A 26,646-nucleotide genomic window follows, 5' to 3' on the forward strand; every position below is an offset into this window, starting at 1 on the left:
ATTTTATTTCAATAAAATGATGCTAGACCGTATTATTATGTTTAATTTGAAGTCGTGGTGCAGTGGGCATTCGTGGAGAAAGATTTCCTGAAATCACAGAAATAAAAACGATATGACTTTTGCATCGGTAATGATTCAGATATATATTACATTTTTTGCCCGATCAACGATTTCGATCATGTCTAAAAGACTAAATTAACCGAACAACAAAATTTCAGAAGCAAAAGTTAATGAAATTGTTTGGAGGAAGCACTTATCTTAACAAGTACAGACCTGTAAAAGCAGTCAGAAAAGACGCTGAGCAAGGAACCAAACCAGGACCACCCACTACAAAGAAGAAAACACCTCCAGCAAAACCACCACCGCCCAAACTCCCTCCCTCAGTTCCACCTACACAACCTGGCCCTTACAAACCCAGTCTTACAAACACTCCATCTAGACCAGCAAAGTCTGGGGCAAAGTCTGGGGGTTCAAAGAGCCAGACTCCCAAGAAACCCACCTTGTACCCACATCTCAGCGAGACCTCCTCCGAGGTCTTAACCCAGACCAAAAACAACACAGACGCTGAACTTCCCACCTATCCTGTGTATAAACCTAAACCAAGTAAACCAAGTAAACCAGGTAAAACAGGTAAAGCTGACAAACCAACCATGAAACCTGTCGCTGTCTCTGATCTGAGGCAGGGTGGGAAGCGCAATGGTCGCAGCGCTTTCACTGCACCCCGCAGCACTTTCACCCCAACACCGTCCAGTCTTACCAGACCTGTCACAGAAACAAGTTTCAGTACAGACTCTGTTTCAAATATTGACTCGATGGACTCAGAGAGTTATGAACAGCTTCTAAATGATATGGGGTTGAGTAAAGAGGATTTCAAGGCTAGGATACCTAGGTCAAGATACATGCCAGAGGATTATTTGTAGTGTATTTATATTATAAAGGAGTTATGTGTTATAATATTGATCTATTATAATTATCTGTTAAATAATATTTGTCATTTTTAAGTTATCGTAATAATGTGTCTGTTGAATTGTGTAATGTGACCTTTGAAACCACTAGGATTATAAACCAAATCCATGAGTATTTGGGCTTGTATGTATTGTCATATTAGGAGTATTTTTAGAATTGTATAAGTATATTATGATATTAGGAAGAAACCTAATCATATTCTAATTGTTTTTAGATTAAAGAATCGGCATGATTTGTTAAACTATTTAAATCTTGATAACTTGCATATATGGCATATTAGTAGTATAGCATACAGTTCAACTTTACATAGCAAGAGATATTATTATATTATAGCACAGAAATGATAAATCATACTTAACTATTTTTACATTTTGTTTTGACCCTGATTTCATTTATTTGGTCTAGATTTCATTTCATTTATTAAAAGCAATTATTATATTTTAGGTATTTGAATATAACTTTCTGTTTTGAAACGGAGCTCGTTTCTCGTTACAACATAATATATATATATAATGATACTGAGATAGTCAGGATCCAGATTTATATTATATGAATCAATTTGATATTCATAATGCGTTATTAATGCGTAACAACTATTCAGATGAATTATTATAATTCACATGATTATAATACATTTCATATCTAGCTAAGCTAATAAATTAACAAATGAACCCTTTATTTAAACTAATTGTTTGAGAGTATTTGTCTAATATTATGAGTCTATACATGTATAATATTATGATGTGTTTGTTCTTTATTTCATGAATGATATATTTTATTACACAACCAATAATTGAATCTTTTTTCTTGTAATGATCATCAATCCATCGAATAGAAACATTTTAAAACAATTGTCACCAATTTAATAATGTTTTAATAACAATCGAAAATAATTGCTCGGAAACATCTTACTAGTCCTAAAAACAAAACCAGCCAAGGTTAGATAGTGGACAGCCACTTGGTAATGTGCAAAATAAGGCTAAAACTTGACTTTTTTAACCTTATTGGCGTTGCATGAGGGTCACATGATTTGTGCAACTCGACTGCCTACACTTTTAGTTACACAGTCAATTTAGTTACACGGTGAATTTAGTTACACAGTAAATTTAGTTACCATACGCTACTGGGAGGCAGTGATGACATATCTTTGTCATCAAGCTAGGGTAATTTGTTAAAATCACAATCTCTACATTGTCAAATCTGACTCATAAGTTGAGAAATGTCCAGGTCGTTTGTTTTTCCTTCCTCTAAATCCAAAAAATCGCAAAAACCGATCAAAAGGTTTTGCTACCTTTCCCAAAGTTTTATTATCCTTCCACGATCGCTTTCTCCGGTACATAGTGGGCATAGCAGCCGAGATCTCTTCAGGAGTCTCCTTCAAACTGAACCCAAACGATCTTCTCCGGTCGCGTTGGTCCCTGCTATCGTTACTGTCAGTTTGCGAGGAGGAGAGGCAAGATTTGTACGGTCTCTGAGAAGAACCCGAGCCTGATGATGTAGGATTGCTACCTGACTCTGACGAAGCAGGTGACTGTGGTTTGTTGTTTCCTCTATCTTCTGGTTTCGGAGGGATTATCCTGTGTTTCAGGGTCAGGGCTAGAGGTGGCATTACCATGTCCTCCACACCGTCTTCATCTGAAGTTTCCTGAAAAATAGACGTTACTCTTGTAGTTGTCTCACAAAATAATAATTTCTTTTGACAAATTCATAATTCAAATTGTTACAGCTTTTCAATAGGATGATGATAAATCACCTTACACTGACCATTACGTGACTAACTTTAACACGTTCTCTATAAGAATATTTTATGGCTCTGTGAATATAATATGGCTCTGATAGTGATAATCCAAAACCCTAACCCTATACTCACTCTGACCCTAACCCTAACCAAATCATGGTCATATCTCAAGCATTTGCTAAAACCTTTAGCCTGACGAGTAATTTTACCTACGTATATAATGCCACGTGATTTTTTCGCCGATAACTCTGATAACGCCGATAAGTGGTTTTGAAGTAACTCTAAGTGCCGATAAACGTGGCTCCCTAATCGCATCCTCCTTTCCTGTATCTTCATAGTTGCCCTTGGAAGTTAACCATGGAATTTTTTGAAGGATTGACCAAACTTCCAGGCTACGTTTTAAAGCGCCATCCTTAAAATTCTAATGTAGCAGCCATCGAATGATCGAATATTAATATCAATGTGCTTCTTCAATGACATGTTTCTGAGCCATACAATAGTATAAACTCAATTGTAGCGACGATAAACCGCATATTGAGTCACCTGGCCATGTTCGGAGCCATGAAGTTGGTCTCAGAGCGATAAAAAGATAGACATCTTAACATCAATGGATTCAGAGTTCATAAGTTTTAGTTAGAACCTCGGCTGACTAGACACGCAGTTTTTGCCATGCTTATCCTAGATCACAAACGACTTTTAATATACTAAGGATTTCATCTAATTAATGTAATAAACTAATAAACTAATTTAGTATAAAAAGGTTTTTAATAGACTACTTAGTAATATCACGCATACTTAGGCATTTAAAACACAATTATTACCCATAAAATTTGCCATATTATATAAAATAAGCCGAAATAAGATAGAGTTCATTCTGTAACTGACTTCATATTAAAAATTGACAATGTCCATAACTCGAGTATTTTCGTTCACCCTATCTGCATTTTCCATGACGGAAACAAACAAATCCTGGACTTCCTGGGCATCTTTACAATTATTGTCTCCGTCACAGCAGCAAGTTGTGTAGTTTAAGGCCCCGTTAACACTGTGATACAGCACCACTTGGTTTGAAAAAGGACACCAGTAAGATCCCACCGTATCGGTTGAAGTCATCTCACCCCAGCTGTATTTGGTGGGGTACTTGAACCCTACCTGGTTACTCGGCAGGAACTCGCAGTAGGTTCCTTCTGGGTGAGAGTTGAAGTACTCGGAGTGTGTCCCTGTCTCCACTCCTTCTTTGTACTTCGCAAACAAAGGAAACCTCTTTCCTCGATACAAGATTTGAGCGTGGTTTCTTTGGTTATCTTCTCACTTGTTTCAACCTCAGCAATGCAGAGCATAAAGCTCTCATCCCCGGGATCTGGATCTACCCGGCTCCTGAGGTTAGCAACAACATCAGTGTACAATTTTGGAACCCCCTCTTCGGGAAACTCTCCTCCTTTTCTCTTAATGTGAACTGCTGCTACCGCGTAGAACAAAGCTGCAAAGCTGTAGCAATCAACAGTCACCCCTGATCTCTTGCACAGGGCTTTTAACTTGGTCAGACCCTCTACAGTTCCTATTGCATGCAGAGTTTTATTAATCCAAGGGTTGCCTGCCTGAGATGCCGCCAGTTCTTCACGGTTGAGCGGCATGAGCATCTCCTGAACCTTGGCTCGTTCCATTCTAGCATCAATCATCTTCTCAACTAGCTCGTCGTTCTTCACAAACTTGGACATGTCCTCGCCTGATATCAGCACCGCAGCTGGTGACAGATCCACTGCCTTCCCAGAGACCAACAGATCATATTGCCTCAGTATCTCGTTGATTATGCGGAACCCTGTGGTCCCGTCACCAATGCCGTGGTGGTATCGGTTAAGCAGCATATAGCAGTCAGGTCTCTTTACAAGGTAGGTTTTGTGGAGTTGAGCCCCAGATCCACAGGAGAAGGGTGTGTTGACTAACTTCTCTGAGAGCTCCCAGCAGCCGGTGTAACCTGTAATCCCTCCCGTATCTCCACTTTGGTCAATGAACTCAAACACATCAGAGAAATCAGTGGCAGGAGTGAAGCATATCACTCCATCTTCTCCCCTCCTCACATCTGCTCTAAAGTTAGGCTGATTGTAAATGAGAGCCCTGACTGCTTCCTCAAGCTTAGCAGGGTCAATGTGATCCGACTAGATGCACGTGTTCATTACAATATTACAGTTCGAGGTGTGATCCAGGTTTCCAAACAGCTGATTCTCCCAGTAACCTAACCTACGAGTGATCCAGAGAGTAGGGTCAACAGGTCCGTGTAGAGCCATGTTGTCTCACTGGAAACGTACTGATTGTTACGTTTTAAATAAAAATAATATAATAATGTCTACTTTATTATTGCTGTCAATGATATTTTATTACTTAAGGGGGCCGGGGGGGTCTTCATCAAAAATATTTTTGCATGGGACCAAAAGCAGCTGGTAGATATCACTCCCCACTATCAGAAACAGCTATAAAGTCAATTTCGAGAGAATTTTGATGAAGACCCCCCCCCCCCCCGGCCCCTTAATGGATATTGTTACTATCTTGTAGTATACTAAGTTAGCAGTTTTCATATTTTATTACTACATTATCTGTCAAAACCAACATGGCCCATGTAGGAGGGGGCCTGGACGTTGTTTCCTACTTGGCCCTGCATCCCAAGCTGACTGTCGGCCTCCACTCAAAACTTACCTTTAGTGAAGGCCGATTGTCAACAAATAGCGATGTTGGAGCTTGGTGTGAACAAATCTTGACCTCCTTTTACACCATGGGAGACGACTCTCGCAAATGCGAGAAGAAAGATCCCGGAGAAGGCACCATTGGTTTTGGTTGCATATTTAAAAATATAAATATTAAAATTAAACAAAATAAAAAATAATGAGGTCTGATCGTCATCTTCTAATACAGCGTTTGATGTCTGTGTGAAGGTAAATGGTGACATCCTCTGGATCAGTAAGAGGTCGAGTGTTATCGGGTAATACTATTCTGTATATATCTAATTTCGTTTTCCAAAAAAAAAGAAAATTTCTCAAGATGTCCACTACATGATGTTGCTCTTTGACATATGTCCCTTTTAACTACCGTTTACCAAACCTTGACTGCAGCTTTGTTAACAAGGTTTGGCCGGTGGAGGGTCCGCAGTAGTCCCATTGCCTTAGTATTGCTGTACAACCACTACAAAAATAAAAAATAATAAGTTTATGGCATGGAATACATTACTAGGCAATCAACAGTTATCAAAAAAGATACAAATAGAATTTAAGGCTTTATCAGAAAATAGCACTAAAAATCCAAGGCAAGGGTCGCTCATGATATTATATAATTACTAGTGTAACCCGGCCTTCGGCCGGGATTTCACTGCCGCAGTTAAAAAGGGTAGGATTAATTACTTGCTGAGTCAAAATTCGGATTAGGCGAGCAATTCTAATCGGAGTGCCCTCAAGTATCCAATAGTATCCTTAAAAAATAGTACCTTAAACAATAATCAATAGAAATTAACCCTTATTAACTCCGCACCACACCCGCATATTTGAAAACATGTATTACATTGTCGTATGCAAGTATGAACTCTCTCTACAGCTCAAACAGACCGCTATGAGCGATTCCTTCCCTAATAACTTAATAAGTTTAAAGTATTACATGACCGTGTAATATATACCAACGCTACATAATATTATGCAGTAATGAGAAAGAGAGCGAGCCCCGTAACTCTTACCGTTTTCTTGATTCATCTGGTCAAGCCATTTTATGTAACATTTGTGGTACAAAACCATCTTACTGGACAATACTGAAGAAGGGCTGCAGGAGTCCACTGATCTTATCGCTTATTACACCTCTTATGCTGGGTTAAAGATCAACGCTAAAAAGACACAATGCATGGCGATCAGCAAGTGTGCGTCCCAGCGACCTTACACCGAAAGAGACAGTATAAAGCTAACAGTGGAGGGAAAACCTGTTGAACAGGCAAGTAACTTTGTTTATCTTGGTGCCAACATCAGTGGGGATGGTACCATTGACCGAGATCTTGACATTAGGATCCAGCGTGCTAATGGTGCGTTCCATCAGCTTTGGAAGATATGGAACAGTAGAACTATAAGAACGCACACTAAGATCCGTATCTACAAGGCTGCTGTTATTACTATTCTGTTATATGGAGCTGAAGTGTGGAACACAACAAAGAAGCAGATGAAACGGTTCGAGGTCTTCCATCTGACCTACCTGAGAAGAATCTTGAAGATAAAGTTGTTCTTCCATGTCTCCAATGAAGAAGTTCTCAGGCGTGCTGGAATTAAGTCTATTGAAACTTTCATCGGTTCGGCTAGACTAAGGTGGTACGGACACGTTGTCAGAATGCCAGAGACACAGTTTCCCAATTTTTTACTGGATTGGAAACCAAACTATGGAAAGAGACTGAGAGGACGACCCCGCAAAGGCTAGATGGCCTGTGTACTTCAGGATGCGGCTGACTTTACAGGTGTGATAACATCAGCAGAGATGCAGTAAAACAGTTAGCTCTAAAACGAGTGGAATGGAGGCACATGATACACCGTAGAAGAGATGTGTGTGATGCAGGTCACTCCAACGACTAGGAGGAGACCTCTTCATGTAGCATGTATGTATGTATGTATGTAGCATGTATGTAACCCGACCCGTGCCTACAGCTAACGTAAATTGGTGCAAAAGTATGAACTCTATCAGTCCAAAAAGACCGCAATTTCATTCCGAGTTCCCCCTAATAAGCTTATAGCAGCACTGAGCACATAACAGGAAATATCGCGGCTGATACATTACCAAATAACCTAATTAGATTTATGTACCAACGCTACAGTAATGGGGAGAGAGCGAGGAGGAGCGGGAGAAAAAGTGAGCAATTTTATGTCACATTTGTGGTACTGTACGCGGTTTTATTCTTTTATTGTACGCAGTTTTATATCCGTCCTATTTCGAGCATTCCAAGTGATCAGTTTTGAATGGTCTTGACTGGTATTTTGATTAAGCCAGTCTTCACGATAATAACAAATTATTAGAATGATTTACAGGTTACTGAGTAACTACTGACACCTGATCGAACCCTGGAGCAGAGAGTAGAACATCGAAAACTGGTAGCAGAATTGAGAGAGAAAGCTCGAGAAACGCCAAACGAACATCATTTTATCAGGAACAGTGCAGTTTGCAGTCAAGTAAAATCAGTAGAGGATAAGAACACTGTCTCGACAAGTTCAGCAATCAAAAGTAGCAGTGCAGGAGTAACTAAGAAAAAGGAAAAGAAACCCAGAAAACTTTTATCGCATCATATAGCGTGTAATCGACGACCACCACTAAGAATTAAGATACGTGTCACCAGTCACAACTGACTCATCAGATTATGATTATTTCGACAATTAAAATTTTGGTCCCCCGTTTTTCAAATTTGTTATTATATAACTGGGTTGATTTCTGAGTGATAACGCTGCTTATCTATTAACAGCAATACATTTTCTGGATTACATGACCGATAAGAAGTTTGTTAAGTAGATGCATACAACGGTTTTAATATTATTACATGGCACATTATAGGATTGAATTAATATTGTTATTAAAATGCTCATTGTAGCCATATATTTTAGATTTTCATCATCATCATACAGGTTACTTGTTTGTTTGGGGACCGGTTTTTGGTACACCGGCCAATGTTTACAAAATCATATGATACATAACAATATAATTTTATTTAATATACGTGAATATGAAAATTGAAAATTATGATGTAACCTTTTACGTCTATTCATTAAAAAAATTAAAACTTTAAAAATTAAAACTTGCATATCGTGATTTATCAACATAGTGACAAATAATTTGATTTGATACGACAGATGAACACACGCACTGTTTTATAAGCTACTTGTGTCAGATTACTAGTTAGTGGGCAGTGCAGAGTCGATGGTATAGTACTCTGTATCAGTATAGTGCTCTTGATTGAAGTTAAAACAAATAAGAATTACTGATCAAAGCCTGGAGGAATTTGAATCAGACTTTCACGTGCGCTTATTTTAATGAACAGAGTAGCATGAAACGTGGAGAAAAGTGGTTTTCAGAAAAACTGAAAAAATTTGAACTTAGAAAATTTTAGGTCCAAGTCATTCTCGATACGTACCTCTCGTATCGAGAGCTCCCGTTTCCGAGCTCGTGTTGCAAAGGGGAGGCCTGCCTTCCGAGATCAGATTACCAGGGGAAGCCTCGAGTCCAAAATTGTGTATCGAGGGGTGGGTGCGGACATTGAAAAACCGAAAAAATATTTTCGGCTAATAATGAACAGAGTAGCATGAAACGTGGAGAAAAGCGGTTTTCAGAAAAACTGAAAAAATATTTGACAATTTTGTCCCAAAAATTTGTAGAAACCTAAATAAAAAAGTTGGCCCTTTTTGGCCCCTTGCCCAGATTTTATGGGGGGTGATGGCCCCCCCCCCCCCCTCACAGTGGGCTACCATGCTAGCATAGGCCTAAAATCGACTTTCTTAAATTTCTTTGAAAATAAGCTTTCCTTATTGTAAAACGCTAGCCCGATTTCATGCAAAAAACCGTAATTAAAAACTTTGCAAGATGCCAAAATGGCGTCGCGTGAAAAAATAGCATTTTTCACTGTCAAGAAATTTTGCCAGCAGAGATGCAGTAAAACAGTTAGCTCTAAAACGAGTGGAATGGAGGCACATGATACACCGTAGAAGAGATGTGTGTGATGCAGGTCACTCCAACGACTAGGAGGAGACCTCTTCATGTAGCATGTATGTATGTATGTATGTATGTAGCATGTATGTAACCCGACCCGTGCCTACAGCTAACGTAAATTGGTGCAAAAGTATGAACTCTATCAGTCCAAAAAGACCGCAATTTCATTCCGAGTTCCCCCTAATAAGCTTATAGCAGCACTGAGCACATAACAGGAAATATCGCGGCTGATACATTACCAAATAACCTAATTAGATTTATGTACCAACGCTACAGTAATGGGGAGAGAGCGAGGAGGAGCGGGAGAAAAAGTGAGCAATTTTATGTCACATTTGTGGTACTGTACGCGGTTTTATTCTTTTATTGTACGCAGTTTTATATCCGTCCTATTTCGAGCATTCCAAGTGATCAGTTTTGAATGGTCTTGACTGGTATTTTGATTAAGCCAGTCTTCACGATAATAACAAATTATTAGAATGATTTACAGGTTACTGAGTACTGACACCTGATCGAACCCTGGAGCAGAGAGTAGAACATCGAAAACTGGTAGCAGAATTGAGAGAGAAAGCTCGAGAAACGCCAAACGAACATCATTTTATCAGGAACAGTGCAGTTTGCAGTCAAGTAAAATCAGTAGAGGATAAGAACACTGTCTCGACAAGTTCAGCAATCAAAAGTAGCAGTGCAGGAGTAACTAAGAAAAAGGAAAAGAAACCCAGAAAACTTTTATCGCATCATATAGCGTGTAATCGACGACCACCACTAAGAATTAAGATACGTGTCACCAGTCACAACTGACTCATCAGATTATGATTATTTCGACAATTAAAATTTTGGTCCCCCGTTTTTCAAATTTGTTATTATATAACTGGGTTGATTTCTGAGTGATAACGCTGCTTATCTATTAACAGCAATACATTTTCTGGATTACATGACCGATAAGAAGTTTGTTAAGTAGATGCATACAACTGTTTTAATATTATTACATGGCACATTATAGGATTGAATTAATATTGTTATTAAAATGCTCATTGTAGCCATATATTTTAGATTTTCATCATCATCATACAGGTTACTTGTTTGTTTGGGGACCGGTTTTTGGTACACCGGCCAATGTTTACAAAATCATATGATACATAACAATATAATTTTATTTAATATACGTGAATATGAAAATTGAAAATTATGATGTAACCTTTTACGTCTATTCATTAAAAAAATTAAAACTTTAAAAATTAAAACTTGCATATCGTGATTTATTAACATAGTGACAAATAATTTGATTTGATACGACAGATGAACACACGCACTGTTTTATAAGCTACTTGTGTCAGATTACTAGTTAGTGGGCAGTGCAGAGTCGATGGTATAGTACTCTGTATCAGTATAGTGCTCTTGATTGAAGTTAAAACAAATAAGAATTACTGATCAAAGCCTGGAGGAATTTGAATCAGACTTTCACGTGCGCTTATTTTAATGAACAGAGTAGCATGAAACGTGGAGAAAAGCGGTTTTCAGAAAAACTGAAAAAATATTTGACAATTTTGTCCCAAAAATTTGTAGAAACCTAAATAAAAAAGTTGGCCCTTTTTGGCCCCTTGCCCAGATTTTATGGAGGGTGATGGCCCCCCCCCCCCTGTCCCTCCCCCTTCCTACACCTCTGTCAAAAGTCAAAACCAATTAAACAACTGCTTGATCAGATACGACAGTCAATATATTGAAATCCCTCCAGGCTCCTATTATAATAAAAGTAAACTTTATTCAATAAAAAAACGTACGATCATAACGATGGATGCAAAGCTACGAAGAATTAAAAGTTACCTATCTTTACCCTAGCACAAACTCACAAAGTGAGTTATCGAGGATAATATGCGATTGTTCAGGGATATATGCATTCTTCAGGGCGGACTGTAATACAGGGAATACAGCATTCGTAAAATATTTCTCGAATACGTTTACATTTGCTTAGCTCTCTTATCTCGTATTTCTACTCGTGATAAGACTGGCTCATCAACTATTTACAACGGTTGCCCTGGTGGCCATGGTGGCCAGTCAGGGCCCAATTTTGTCTCCTACTACCAGGCTCAACAACAACTCAATCGAAACAACTAATCCGAAACAACTAATGCAAACTACAATCAGTGAATGCTTATCGGACCCCTTATCTATGTATAGCTACAACGTAACAGTACATTTTGAGACCACGCTGCATGTTGAACATTTTACTGCATGTCCCCACTTTCTGGACTTTGTGTGTCTTGCACTCCTCGTGTCAGCACCCATGTGCTTGTTGGCCTACATAGTTTTACTGCTAGGACATTCTTCGCTCAAGTGGACATTCTCAGCTACCAAACGTATGTTATTGAACTATCTATCGATGCTAAGACAATCAGGCCACCTCAACAATCTGAAACTTTTGTGTGACGAGAGATTAAGTTTTATGATGTTAGTGTTTTTAAGATTTCGTCCTCTTTTGTTAAGTCACCTGGTGCCGATCTTTGTAGATTACTCACTATTTTACTTGGACAACATTTTTCTTGATCAGTATGACATGCTCCACGATCCAAACAACTCATACTTTCTCCACATCACGTGTCTTAACACCGATCTAGTTACCATTTATCGTCATCTTCTCACAACACTTTTAGAAACATCTCTTAAGTGCCAGCTGGTAAAGTCTAGTGCACACCCGCGCCAACTTTGGATTGCGATTTTCGATCACCGCCGACAGGTCAAGTCAGATCAATACCGCATAACTAACAACCGTCACGAACAATCTGACCTTGACAGCTCAAGTGAGCATCACGCTCGCGCAAAGCAGTTAAAAACCAATGTCTGTAAGCCTGTGTACAGTGCCAGCGTACCATCTCCGTTTGTCCTCTCTTCTCCCTGTTCTAACACTAGTTTTCCTCTTCGGAAATCAATTGCTAGCACAGTATGCTTCCTGGTACCAGATGGTAAATCTCATGCAGATGGAAAGGGCTCCTGCGCCTCAACACCAACTAACAAAGATGATTCTAGGGAACCTTCAAGTCAGGAAGGTGAAAACGGAAGTGGAAACTCTCCCAACAGTGTAGGACAGGACTCTTCGTCAAGCGGCCCCCAGGACAAAGGGGACAGTGATGATGACGACGATGACCCTAAAAAATCTGGTAGAGAATCCTTTAAAGATACCAGCCTCTCACCCGATCAGGATAACAAGGATGAGGAAACGGAGCCCGAAAGCTCCAATCATCCTACTAACAATAACAGTGAACATGATGGCTACACTTCAAACCAAATCCAGAGTCAAGATAAGAACTCTCTCACGAGTACCTTGGCTTGCTCCGGAAAGCTAGAACTCAACTTTGGACCTGAAGAGTCTGAAGAGGACCTACGCTGCAGATTAACACCAACGGAGGATAATCTCAGCTTTTGTGATGAAATAACAACTGTAAGACGGTTAAATACGCTACCAATCATAACAGGGCTAAACGACCCTATCATCAGACTGAGAAACCTCTCATCATCTCCAGGATACACCTCGGTCAGCTCAGGAAATCATTCTGCTGAGCCCCCTCGAGACATATTCCACTGCAAAGCTCTCTTCCCAACTCAGCCTGCGAACATCCTTTACTGGTCGACAGACAGTACAGTATCCTTCAGGAAATATGGAATTCACCAGCGTGAGTTCTGTCTATTCAGCTCTCGCTACTACCCGAACAAATCATGGGACACATATGATGCCAAGGAATTCAAAGAAGTACCTATCTTACTTCAGTGCATGAACCAAATCATAAGCGATCATCGCATCGATGAGAACCCCTCTCTCAACAGCTGTCTGGTCGAAAAGATCAAAATGAATGAACACACACCAGAGTCAACAGTCTTTCCCCCCGAGCTCGATTCATATGCAGAGGAAAACTCCGCACTGGCAATCCTCTGTCTGGGTGAACAGAATGCTATTGATGTCATACCCAAGGCACACTCCGGAACTTTGCTTGATAAAGTTGAAGCAGGGAGGCTTTCTCCGGATCATGGGGCAGCGGTATTCTTGTCGAAAGATGCACTCAAACGTCACCAGGTCCGGTCAGGGGTTGGACTTGATAACTCTAAAAGAACCGATGCAAGAACTTCTTTCAGACTTGTCTTCTTTCGCTCAAAAATAGACCCTAACGGCACGTTGTCATGGGACAGTGAAGACATTCCCAATGAGAGCATCAGAGCATCCAGATTCTGTAATACTCTAAGCTTCAGAATGGGCCAAGTACATATATACCAACAAATATTGGATAAGCTTACCCTAGCTGACTTTACTCTGATACTGGATGCCATGGATCAACCCACATCTAGTAGCGACTCTCTGAATGATATGAAAACTAGAACAGAAACTCTCTTAGCAGACCCTTACTCACCCCCCAGCTATGCTGCTGTAAGTGTGATATTAACTAAGATGAAACTGAAAGACGCGAAGGAGGAGCTGGCTGCATGCAACCAGGAAAACAATGGTGCTGTAGCTCTATTAAGACAGAGACTAGGTAGATACCTAACTAGGGACACCGAACAGTCACGGGACACAAGTGGAGATCTCTTCTCTTACTCCCCTGAACCACCACTCTCCGAAACTGCCCCAGTTCCAAACAACGCTGTGTCTCCTAACGAATTCTGTTTTACTAGCTCACTGCCCAACGCTAAGGACTTCCTAAGATCGCAGCTGGACAAAAACTCCTCTACCCAGCAGAAATCCAAAACTAAGAGGAAAAGAGGACCACCTGACACCACCTCTGGACTAAGTTTTCAAGGACTTGAAACTTACATCAAATCACTCGAATCAGTTACAGAAAACGAACTCACAAAGGAACTCGGATTCCTCAAACTGAGTAGTGAAGGAAGCTCAAAAATCAGGAAAAAGAGAATCACTCAACACCTGAAGAACCCTAATAATCTCTCCGCTGCTACATCTGAGCAACTCAGTGATGTGCAGAATAGACTGGAAGTGATGGAAAGGTCTAATGTGTCAATCAGCTCTATTCTTACCGAAATAAAAACCGAGATTAAAGAGCTAAAACTCACGATAACTGAGATGACCCCTGCAACCAAATCAACCGGGAGCTGCCAGGTAGCAACAAAATGCTCAAGTGGCGCAGATCTACTGAAAAATCTGTCAAAAGCTACCCAAGACACCAGCATGCTCCTGGAGAAATCTGAAATAGGTCTGAAAGGGCTCACACAAACCCTCAAAGATACTATGTCTGTAAAGAAAGATCTGGAAGTTTGGAGTCAGAGTGTCTTCAAAAGGGAAGAAAATGAAAAAATCAATGAAATCCATGAAATCATCTCTGCCTCAAATTTCAGAAACAACCAGGCAGACCCAGCTCCAAATGTTAGCCAAAGCTATGTGAGACATATCCCCAGGTCACCAGCTGACACACGGACTAACAGTGACATCCCCGGGCTGTCACCTAATCAGGGACGGTCTTCCTACAGGAGAGAAGACCTAGAACCCAGACAAAAAGGCAAGATAATCACAAAAGAAAGTGCAACAACTCCTCGCAGCACAGGGAGATCCAAAAGAGCGAGTAACCCAGTACAGCGCCAACAGAAAATTGTTCTCCTCTGTGACTCGACCATGCGAAGCTTTAAACCTGACGAGTTTCCAAAGAGGTACAATGTCTCTGTAATATACAGGCCAAGTTTGAAAGAACTTGACTCGTGCCTCGAACGAACAGTAGAAGAGATTTCAAACCTCAATCCAGATGCAGTGTACATTCACCTTGGTACTCGGGACATCCTGGAAGGCAACAAGGCTGATATTGTGGTGGGATCATTAATCAAGTCTACTGAAAAGATCCTTAGACAGACCTCACAACACTGCCAAATATTCATCTCTCACCCCTTTCTGCGCGACCATCCTGGAGAGGAATGGGGTAAAAATAGTCGACTCATCACAGAGGCAATCAGAAATCTTAAAGATGACAGTGAAAAGGCTGATTTCTGGATGAGATCAAGAGAAAACAGAAACAACAATTTCTACCCGGGGGGATCGGATATCCCACACGACTATCTGTTTGTCCCAGATCAACCTCATCTAAATGACAGAGGTATCAGAGTAATCATGGGAAACTTCAAGACAAGTCTCAATAGTACATTTAGCAGGGACCGTACTTGAATTCTAGTCTCTCATTCTCAGCTCCTCCAAGTCTTCCGAGTTCTCTTCTTCTTTCCTCCTCTCCTCTTGCCTCTCTCATCTTCTATACCTGACTGATGAACATCGTCAACGGTATAATTTCCTGGAATGTTGCAAACATTCATGGCTTGCTCGGAAACAAAGTTGAGGATCCCGAATTTGTCAAAATCATCAGTCCAAATGATATAATCTGCCTCCAAGAAACCGGATGCGAAGTTTCCCTGAAAGGATACAAATCCTATAGTGACATCCGCAAATCAGGTAAAGGAGGAGGAGTAACCACTTTGGTTAGGAACACAATTGTGGAATATTGCTCTCTGGATAAATGCACACTCACTGCGGACCATACAATGAATATTGTCATTGTTAAAATCACTGATCCCGACAGCAATCTCAACACCTTTGTTGTCAATAGCTACATCCCACCTACAAATAGCAAACAGAAAAACCGCACTAACTGCTCCGAGGCAAACTTTGATGCCCTTCAGGAAAAAATAGCCAGCATCAAGAATAACCCCAGTGATGAGCTATTACTTCTTGGTGACCTTAATGCCAGGATAGGAGTAGCTCCAGATTTTCATATGTATGACAGAGCGGACGAATTCGAGCTCTTTCCAGAAACTGGCAGGTCTTCCGACTTCATGGTTATACCTGACGTGGCACCTATATCTCAAAATAGGAACAGCCAGGACAAAATTACCAATAGACACAAAAACCTTTTGCTTGACCTCTGTGGATCGCAAAACCTCCTGATCCTTAATGGACGTACCATCGGTGACTCTGCTGGAAAATACACATGCTACAAGTGGAACGGAAACAGCGTAGTGGACTACTTCATTGCATCAACATCCTTTCTTCACCGTGTCAAGAGCCTCTCAGTGGGTGAGCACACTCTGTTCTCCGATCACAATCCAATCTTACTCAGCCTTTGGCATAGACGAAGGGCCCCTCAAAGGAATAGTCAAGCTCCCACTAGTATCTACGAGGAAGCTCCCTTTCGATACAAGATCACAGAAGAGGGTTTAGCCAACTTCACAAAATCATTTGAACAGCCTGAGTTCATTCAAAGAATCTCCCAACTGACCAAAGATGTCGAATCCACTCCAAAAACCCATGAGGCAGTTGAAGCACTGAATAGGCAGATTACAGAACTCATAAACGATGTCGCTAAAAAAGAGTTCGATATCTCTAAACAAACTAAGAATCCAAAGCCTAAGTTCGCCTCATGGTTTGACGGCAAGTGTCACACTGCACGACGCCTTTTCAAACGGTCAATAAAAATTGTCGACAATAATCCTGATAACCAGAGAATCAAAACACGGCATCGTGCCAACTCTAAAGGATATCGAAAGATTGTCAATAAGAAAAGGGATGACTTCTTCAATAGTCTTAACAAGAAGATTAAAAACGGTAAAACTATATCCTGGAGAGATTTCAAGAAGCTTAAGAACTACAAGAAGGAAGAAGTCCAAACTGAAACGGAGCAACTCAACTCTTTCCATCAGTTCTACTCTGAGCTATATTCTGACAATCATCCAACCGTAGACACTCTCACTAAAAGAGCTCTCCTCGAAGAAGCCAACGCCCTATCCGAGGGATCTGCCCCTAATGAGTCACTGAACAGCCCATTTACATCGGATGAGCTGAACGCTGCGCTAGGCGAACTCAAATCGGGCAAAGCATCTTCTTTTGACCACATCAGCAACGAAATGCTCCGGGGTCTGAGCATGAATATGAAGTCGCTCCTCCTCAAACTCTTCAATTTGTGCCTGGAGACAGGAGTCTACCTCTGGAGCAAAAGTGTGATCACACCAATTCACAAAAAAGGGTGCATCAGGAACCCTGACAACTATAGAGCAATAGCAGTCTGTAGCTGTATCGGAAAACTGCTCTCTACGATGCTGCTATCTCGGCTCGTTAATCACCGCCAAATCTCACATCCTGATCCACCCAACCAAGCAGGCTTTACCAAAGGAAGCCAATGCAATGACCATATATTTACGCTGATGTCCACCATAGAAAAATACAAAAAAGTCAAAAGTAAAATATATGCAGTGTTCATTGATCTTCGCAAAGCTTTCGATCTAGTCTGCAGACAAGCTCTCATGTTCAAACTAGCCTGCTATGGTGTCAATGGTGGCTACTACGACATCATCAAAGACATGTACAGCAAATCAGAGGGTCATATCAAGATGAATGGTAAAATAAGTGAAGCATTCAAGATCCTTAAAGGAACTGAACAAGGACACCCACTTAGCCCTGAGTTTTTCAAAGTTTACTTTAAAAAGCTTTCTGACCTCCTTAACGAAGCTACTGCGAACTGTCCGACACTCGCTGGACTTTCAGTGACTCACCTAGCGTGGGCTGATGATCTAGTAATCCTCGGCCTAGATCCTGAGTCTCTCCAAAAGTTGCTTACGATTATTGGGGACTACTGTAACGAATGGGGTCTGGAAATCAATATCTCCAAAACCAAATTCATGGTCTTCAATGGCAAAGGACCAGACATTCCAAATTGGCGTCCTTCCATTCACGAAAGAGATATCGAGATGGTCTCCAGCTACTGCTATCTTGGGATTATTATAAGCAGCACAGGGAAATTTCGGCAAGCAACTGACTCTCTATACCGTAAAGGACTTGGAGCTTACTTCAGCTTGAGAAGCACTATAAACCGGAGATTTGTTGATGCATCCTGCCTTAACAAATTATTTAACACCCTTGTTAAGCCAATTCTACTTTACGGCTGTCAAGTTTGGGCCCCGGTTCTACCCACCGTCAATAAGGTCCTCTCTAGCTTCAGCAAGTTTCACAATCTTGATCATGCGGTCTCTCACATCGCTAAACAGCAACTTGAGCAAGTGCATCTACGACACCTAAAATACCTTCTTGGTATAAACAGAAGGGCAGTCAATGCTACAGCCTGGGGAGAAACTGGCTCATACCCAATCATTATTGAAATGTTGAAACTGAGTACTAAATATTTCAAAAGAGTTATGAGCCTCCCCTCTACACAACTAGTCAAAGCTGCAATGACTGAGCAGATTAACCTCAAATTGTCATGGTTTGTAGGCATCGAATCAATCATCAAATCATTCAACAACATCGACCTTCTTGAAAGGAATTCATCGTCGCTGTTGAACGCAACCTCACTCGCAGACTCCTGCAGCCCTGATTTAATCACAGAGAACCTGAAAAAACAGTTCCGCGATTCCTGGGGTTCTCTTGTGAAAGATTCTAGAAAGCTATCATTCTACAGTGAAGTCAAAACAGAATTTGCATGGGAGCCATATCTAACCTATGCTAGGTCTTTTCAGGACAGAAGGGCAACCACACAGATTCGGTCCAGTTCGCATCACCTTAGAATTGAAAGGGGGAGATATGACCAAACTCCAATTGATGAAAGGACCTGCAACTATTGCGAGCTTAACAACAACCAGCTATTCATCGAGGACGAGAATCATATGCTCCATTTCTGCCCCCTAGGGAAGGGTCCTAGGGACAATTTTCAAAATCTCAGTGGAAACCTACTCAACAATGTTGGTAATGGTAGCTTCAATCTTGCCTCCACGTTCATGTCGCAGTCTGATTGCAAGGATACTACCAGTGATGAGGACGTAAGTTTGATCAAACTCTCAACCAGCACCATTAACAAGATCTACAGACTAACCCTCAACTTCAAAGACAGTCTGAAAGCAGATAATTAGTTTCCTTTCTCAGTTTTCTTTTTTTGTATTCTTTTTTCTTTTTTCCTCTCCTCCAGCTCCCATTTTTCCTCCCAGCTTTGAATCTGTGACGGATGTGATGGAAGGCTTGCGTTCACTTTTATCCCTACATGGGCTCCCGGCCGTGCGTCCATGTAGGAGCTGTGGGGCCTTCCGAGTGATAGGGTTACAGTGACTGCTAGTAGAGAAAATATGAAGGTTCCACCAGTAGACATAAGTATCGAAAGCAGGGCATTGGCTCGACCTCCGAGGCGGGGTATCCGCGAGGACCCTGGTCGTAATCAGCTCTGCACTGTTTCAGTGTATCCTGATGCCTGAAATCTCGGACACTGCCTACGTACGGGGTAGACAGCCACGGATGATTTTGTCTGTGAGCTTTTCATCACTTCCTGACATGAGCCAGACCTCAGCTGGATCCTTCCTTTTCCTTTTTCTTCACTTCCCGTTCAGTCTACCTCTTCATCATCAGTTTGAGTTGCTTCGCCTTGCATTCGAACTTAGCCTCGACAGTTCACCACGGCACCTCTTTTGGATGCCTCCTGCCGGGGAACACTAGCTCTCAGACACTGGCTAACTTACCGCGCACGGTTTAGTTTCTGTGTCTTTTCTGTGGCCGTGTATTCCGTTTTATGCCACCCTCTCTGCCGTTCTCGCGCCTGCGCTCACCCACTCCTCAGTGGGCTGTTCATTTGACAGAGTTACTGGCTGGCACTCCCATCATCTTCTCACTCACCATCACTGCCCAATCAAATTTATGCAATCAAAATCACTATACACCCATAATCATATGATCAAAACACAAAGCTTTGAAATATACTTTTTTTGTTTGAGATTTGAATAACGTTACTGTAATGTTCCGAACTTCATTTTTAGATTTTGCACATTTATTTATAATGTAATTTTACTCCCTCCAAACGTTCAAATCGAATGTTAATTCCACATTTTGCAGGAGGGTCTGTGGCTTTAGACGTAGCATCCTGGGTAGTGGGTGTCTTCCACGAACAGTTTATGGTGTATTAAAAATGACAAATTTATGTACACCTCTTCGTTTGTCATCCACGAACTGAGTCTTAAGTACACATTTTTACATCTGAATCTGACATGGCGAATCAGATCACGTCACTCGTGATTGGGAACCTGTTAATGGCCTGTTAAGGTGTGGGAAACGGGCGCAACTGTCGGTAAGCCTTTAGAATACACTTGTCCTAAAAAACGGGAGCATTACGTTGAATCAGGTGATTGGGTTGACACTAGATCCCCACTATGGGAATCGTGCAGAAAGCCCAATTACGGTATCCTAGCACCCTGTCACATAATTAGCGATTAGGTAATCATTGATTACCCAATCAAATCTAGAACCTTCTACGACATTCAGATTCAGAAGTCGTCTTATTAGCGGAGATTCAATGCGGTAAAAAAGTGGTAAATAGTGGCTATTCTTTAAAAATTTCGAGAATTGTACTAGTCCAAAATATTGAAAGTGAAAATGTTCAAAAAATTTATTAAAATTAGTTCATCATACGTTTTACGTAATTATAAACATTTTTTATCAGAATATATTTTTGAAATATTTGAAAAAAATTTACTAATTATTTAATTAATTGGTAATATTTTTTTGCTCTTATGAGTGGGTCAATCATTTATTTTGAATTGTAGTTGACGAAGTGAGAGTCTCCACTCAGTGTGTTAAAACATAATTCTTTGTCGACGTTTCGGCTACATACCTTTGTCATAGACATGACGTATTGATAACTTACATAGCTCAATAAATGTAATAGATTTGTAGTGTTGTACTTAGTTTAAAACAATTATGTTTTAACACACTGAGTGGAGACTCTCACTTCGTCAACTACAATTCAAAATATTTAATTAATTAATTAAATAATTTCTTTATTAAAAAGTTGGTAAAGAAAAAGTTGTTCTTCTTTGTTTTCTAACCACACTACTTTAAACTAGAATCTTCTAAGATATTCAGAAGTTGACTTATTTGCGGAAAGTCAATGTGGTAAAAAGGTGGTAAACAAGACGTGGTAATTGTGGATTTTGCTGACGTCAGAAATTTTGGGAACTCTCTGGAATGATTCCTGGGACCTGTCCGCGACAAGTTGCGCATTTTCCTTCAAATCTGCGGGCAAAATATCACGTTTTCTATAGGTATAAGAGAACAATGACATCCACAGTCTTCCGAATGTAGGTGCGGACTTCGAAAACCGAAAAAATATTTTCGGCTCATAATGATCAGGGTAGCATGAAACATGAAAAAATTGACAATTTTTTTCCCACAAACTTTTAGAAACCTAAATAAAAAAGTTGGCCCCCCCCCCCCGCTTCCTACACCCCTGAAGTGTGAGGGGAAGCCTCGAGTCCAAAATTGTGTATCTGAATGTGCCCTGAATCGGGAACTATTGTGCTTTGATACTCAGACCTGCATGAAAAAAAAGAACAACTGAGTCTCACACGTGCAATAGCGCTCAAGGGGTATGGTAGGATATGCCAATCGCATATCATTTATGATAATAACTTGTCTATGCTTGTTCCAACGTTCTGCTTGTTGATTTGATATTTGACCTAGATGTCTACTGTTAGGCCTAAACTGTAACCATCATCGGCCTGGTCGTATAAGCTTACACTTATTGTGTAATTACAAACTATGGCATATAAGGATTAATATCATAATTGATAATGACAAAAGCCCAATAATAAGGATTAATTTAAATTTTCCGGCAAGATCCGGCACAGTCCGGCAACCTTATATTTGCCCTTCCTAACAACCGGTTTCGGTCCGGCAAAATCCGGCTAACCGGATAATAGATCGATATCAGACAAAATCCAGTCCGGCAGCCAAAAGCCCATTCCGGTCGGTTCCTAATCTCAACTAACTTAGATTTACAAAAACCCAAAAATCAGACCTCAGGAACCTTGACTGCGTTTGTGAGTATAGTAACTTGACGCAGGGCGGATCTTATTAATTTATTTATTTCGAAAACAAACCAAAATAAATAGCAGATTTGCTTACCGTTTTATTGGATTCTGTATTAAAATCGTCCGGGTCTGCTAAACATATACTGATAACACTTGTTTCTCCCTTCTCTAGTGATTCTGCATCCGCCTACATTCGGGAGAAAGGGAGATGAAGATTAATCTAGGTTAGAAAAAATTAGATGATTTTCAGAAGAGAGTTTTAAAGATAAACTGATCAGCAGATTTGGCCAGATTTATTTGAATGATTTATTTTCAATGTAGATAATAATAATTGTCCATTTAATTTACAAATTTGAATTATATATGCAATACCTCAGATATCATTCTGTCATCAGGGGTTGGATTTAGACCAAGGTTCTGCAAGATGAAGGAGGAATGATCGTTCTCGGGACTGTCCAATACTTTATCAGCATTCTTTAATGGTTGTTTATTTTTTTCGGCATTACTCCCCTTACTGAAGCTCACTATGCTACCCTTCTCACTGAATACGCTAATCGCATCTGTCCCAGAGGATGGTGTATCCGGCACAGGATTACCACAGTTCAGGCAAACATATCGACAAGGTATTCCCAACGATCCACAGCCGTCCTGCAACATACAGTAATTACTGATAACAAGACAGTTGTGGCACCCTCTTTCAGTTCAACTAGAGGGTGTGCAAGAATTATAATTAGTTACAGTCAATATCAAATGATCGCTTTAAAAATGATCGCACCCAATTCTGCTTTTCTGTGTCCTGTCTACGGCACTTTACCCACATATTTTGTATGGACGGGACATAACCATGGTCAATGACCTATACCACAACTGGCTATTTTTAATTTGTTTAATTAAATACTTTTCAAATTTTCCAGATTACAGCAATGAAGTAATAAAATTGACTGATAATTAATAATAATCTATCTATTAATTTAGTAATAACAATAGTTCATGAGATTCAAAACTCACTGATTGCTTTTGCAATGACTCAATATCCAATCGGGGGACAACTGTTCCGCCTGAAAGATATCGTTATTATGAAAAAAAATACAACTTTATAAAATAAAACGTATAGTGAATTAGATTATCGTCAGGAGATGTTATTAAAGTTTATGAATTATTCAGATATTGAATAATTTGATAGAAACAATTAGAACAAATGAGTGGATGAGTGCAATTTACATTCATGGTTTGTTGATGATGAGTCGATTGATTGACTTTGAGGTGAAATGGGTTCTTTTGTGGACACACTTGGTGAACCAGGTGTTGATGTTTGGACAGCAATGCTACGTGCAGAGTCTCCATATTGTTCTGATTTTTGGTCCCTGAGTTCATTGGAATGCATTTGTAAATTTCAAATTTATACTAAAAACAAACAATTCATGTTATTGTGTTTCAGGAATAATTAAATTACCTGCTCCACATAATAAATGAATTTCATTTACCTTAACAAATTGGCATCGCCAAGTTTCTGTATCGAATCCACCAATACATTGGAGACGTCTTCTCTTCTTTGAACAACCCAAGCAATGTTTGCCATTGAGATAGTGACAGTTCACATTACTTTTTCATTTAGTTTCTACTGCAAAGATGTGATAAGTATAAAAGATGGAAATTAATGAACTCTTTAAGGCCACAGGGAGGGAGAGTCCGAGGTCAATTTTGAGATTTTGAGATATGTTGTAGAGCTCGATTTAAATTTTCAAATGCTTTTGTCCTGACCGAAAAAAAAGTTTCCCATGGTAGATATTGCGCATCATGAAATTGTCAACAGTTAAGGGGGTCTTCATCAAAATTATTTTGAAATTGTCTTTATAGTTTTTTCTGATAGAGGGGAGTGATATCTACCAGCAGCTTTTGGTTCCATGGAAAAATATTGCTCCTAGCTGAAATTATTGCTGGTCTAAGGTCAGCGCTCATGTGTAATTGTATTGCACGAGCGATTTTCAATTCAACCAGCAGCTGGTAGATATAAATCAAGAGGCTTGCATATAATGAACATATTGACATGGGTGCAGAGTTGAGTCTGTACGGAACCTAGTAGTTTCAGTTCCTTGTTTAACTTGCTGTACAGCAAGGACATCCACTACTTTAGCCCGGCGAGGCACATAGCTCACTCTACAACTCCGTGTCAAATGTTTCATATATAATAGCCAAGTTCACAAGATATATCCTTGTGTTTGAGAAGCGCTCGTTAGAACTGCTTCCTTTCCCTTCAGTATCCCACAGTCTCTCGAGTATCACTACCCTCTATAGCTATCAGAAACAACTATAAAGTCAATTTCGAGATAAATTTGATGAATTCAGCGGATCATCTTCATTGTAACTACTTGCAGATTTGCTGCTAACATTCTTTAATTTACTGAACTCATTATTTACATGCATTTTGTGCTCTTGGTCATTGGGTTGGTTTTGAAGGTGTTTTCCTGTGAAGAAAGTATTAAATAACAATTCTTCCTTATCTTTTTCAGATGTGACCAGCAAGTCACAGTCTTTGAGGTTGCAGATAAAATTGTCAGTTTTGGCCCCAAAAACCCGTTTATATTTCCTCCAGAATTGAGTGCAGTCTTTAGCTTTGGTGTTTAGTGCTTCAACTCTTTCACGAATCCATTCATTCTTTTCTTTAATCAGCGCTTTATTGAATGATTCAATGCTTTCAGTGAGTGTGGCCTTGTTTCTGGGAGTTGATCTTTGCTTAAATCTTTCTTTCACTTTTAGAGCTTCATTAGATAGAGTTGTAAGTGCAGAACACCAATATGGTTTTGAATGAATGGATAGAAAAGAAGACTGGAGATTCTTCACTTTAGTTTTAACTAAAGTTTTAACTAAAGTTTTAACTAAAGTTTTAACTAAAGTTTTAACTAAAGTTTTAACTAAAGTTTTAACTAAAGTTTTAACTAAAGTTTTAACTAAAGTTTTAACTAAAGATCTGGTCTTAATCTTGTTTCAGCCAATAGATGTAGTAAGAGTTTAAAAACTCTTACTACATCTATTGGTTGAAACAAGATTAAGACCAGATCTGCTCATTCTGTACAAACCCGATCCATATTCAGTCAAACCACTAGTTACTTTAAAAGCTTCAATAAGGTTCCCACGTATTCGCCGCTCTGCCAGCGCTGTCAAATTGAGGAGATCCAGTCTACGGCTGTATGGAAGAGTACCGACCTCCTCAATAAGACTGGTAAACCGCCTCTGGACGCTCTCCAGCTCCAAAACAGTCCCCCAACTTCCATGAGCCGCAACTGGATTCCACAATTGGACACAATACTCAGGAGGAGGTCTTATCAAAGCTTTATAAATAGCTATCATTACAACCTGTTCTCTAATAACTAAATTTCTTACAATCCAGCAGATCATACGATTTGCTTTAGAAATATATGCTTTTATCTGTTCATTCCAAAGCAAGGAGCTTTGGGTAATAACCCCCAAATCTTTTCCCTGTACTGTGCAGATACTTCTAGTTCTACTCCATTTACAACATAGTTTAAGTTAGGATTATTATTCAGATTAATATGAACTACTATTAATATGAACTATATAGGAAAAATAAGAAAGTTTTTAGACATACTTTTACATTTAAACGATTCCAGGAATTCAGCTGATGTGATGGTAGTTTAGTAAGTATAGTAGTTACTGGACCGCGCTCAGCCTGTCATTCCGCCGAATCTCTATTCTGCGTATGTATATGTTTATGAACATGATAGCCTGAGGTCCCCAGGTAATGTGGTACTGGGCCGCGCCGCGCAACCAATAATGCTTCTCACAATCACACGCTAGATCGGCAAAATGCGCTACTGTGTACTGGCGGTCTCGCCGAGCTGCAAAGAATTGACATTGTTAATTAACTTTCCTCCAATAAAATTGCTGCATTAAAAATTATTTTGCTTCTAAAACATGTTGGCTCTAGTAATTAATAAATGTGACATATAATTGTAAAATAATTATTGAATAAACCTTATCTGGGGACTTCAGGCTATCATGTTCATAAACCGAATAGAGATTAGGAAAACAAATTTTAGGAAAACAAATTTAAATTTTGGTATTTATTAATAACAATCAAAAACATATCATATCATAAAAATAAAGCCGCGCGTTGGTTGACTGCCTCAGTAAGGTGAATAATATAAGCTCGAAGGTGCCCTGCGCATTTACAGAACCTCATGCGGCGATCACATGATCATGAGGACCTGTGAGCGCCAAATTTAATTTAAAGTTTCTAGAAATCATACATCACTACGAGTTACTCATGCTTTTTAAAATTTTTTATAGGAGTGTAGATTGTCAGGTATTTCTTGGAGGACTTCGCCGTTTCGACGCGCCGCGCGAACTAGCATTCTTGCTTCGCATCGAATCTCGACGGATTGACGGATTGACATCGTCAATCAAGG

General features: G+C 39.9%; 4 protein-coding genes across 4 annotated transcripts in view; 2 read left to right on the top strand and 2 right to left on the bottom strand.

The window, feature by feature from the left end:
* The window catches only part of LOC134815410 (uncharacterized), a 17,969-nt gene extending 16,212 nt beyond the window's left edge, over positions 1 to 1,757 (top strand). Inside the window, exon 10 of the mRNA XM_063823945.1 lies at positions 219 to 1,757. Within this exon, the coding sequence (XP_063680015.1) occupies positions 219 to 920 (702 nt within the window). The 3' untranslated portion in view covers positions 921 to 1,757. The remainder of the gene's footprint in view (positions 1 to 218) is intronic.
* On the bottom strand, positions 1,645 to 24,785 carry LOC134816003 (uncharacterized). Its single transcript, XM_063824659.1, has 6 exons — positions 23,704 to 24,785; positions 23,441 to 23,583; positions 23,228 to 23,277; positions 22,592 to 22,867; positions 22,314 to 22,406; positions 1,645 to 2,611 (listed from the first exon to the last, which is right to left on the bottom strand). The coding sequence occupies exons 1-6, from the start codon at positions 23,796 to 23,798 to the stop codon at positions 2,153 to 2,155; spliced, it is 1,116 nt and encodes a 371-aa protein (XP_063680729.1). The 5' UTR covers positions 23,799 to 24,785; the 3' UTR covers positions 1,645 to 2,152.
* On the bottom strand, positions 3,486 to 21,077 carry LOC134816005 (uncharacterized). Its single transcript, XM_063824661.1, has 2 exons — positions 21,055 to 21,077; positions 3,486 to 4,994 (listed from the first exon to the last, which is right to left on the bottom strand). Exon 2 carries the CDS (start codon positions 4,567 to 4,569, stop codon positions 3,853 to 3,855), a length of 717 nt encoding a protein of 238 aa, XP_063680731.1. The 5' UTR covers positions 4,570 to 4,994; positions 21,055 to 21,077; the 3' UTR covers positions 3,486 to 3,852.
* Positions 10,680 to 26,646, top strand: part of LOC134816006 (V-type proton ATPase subunit E-like) — a 48,817-nt gene continuing 32,850 nt past the window's right edge. The window contains exon 1 of the mRNA XM_063824663.1: positions 10,680 to 10,691. The gene's annotated coding sequence lies outside the window, so the exon portion shown is untranslated. The remainder of the gene's footprint in view (positions 10,692 to 26,646) is intronic.

This window comes from Bolinopsis microptera, chromosome 5 (genome assembly GCF_026151205.1).
Source record: "Bolinopsis microptera isolate Bmic1 chromosome 5, MBARI_Bmic_1.0, whole genome shotgun sequence".
Taxonomy (NCBI): domain Eukaryota; kingdom Metazoa; phylum Ctenophora; class Tentaculata; order Lobata; family Bolinopsidae; genus Bolinopsis; species Bolinopsis microptera.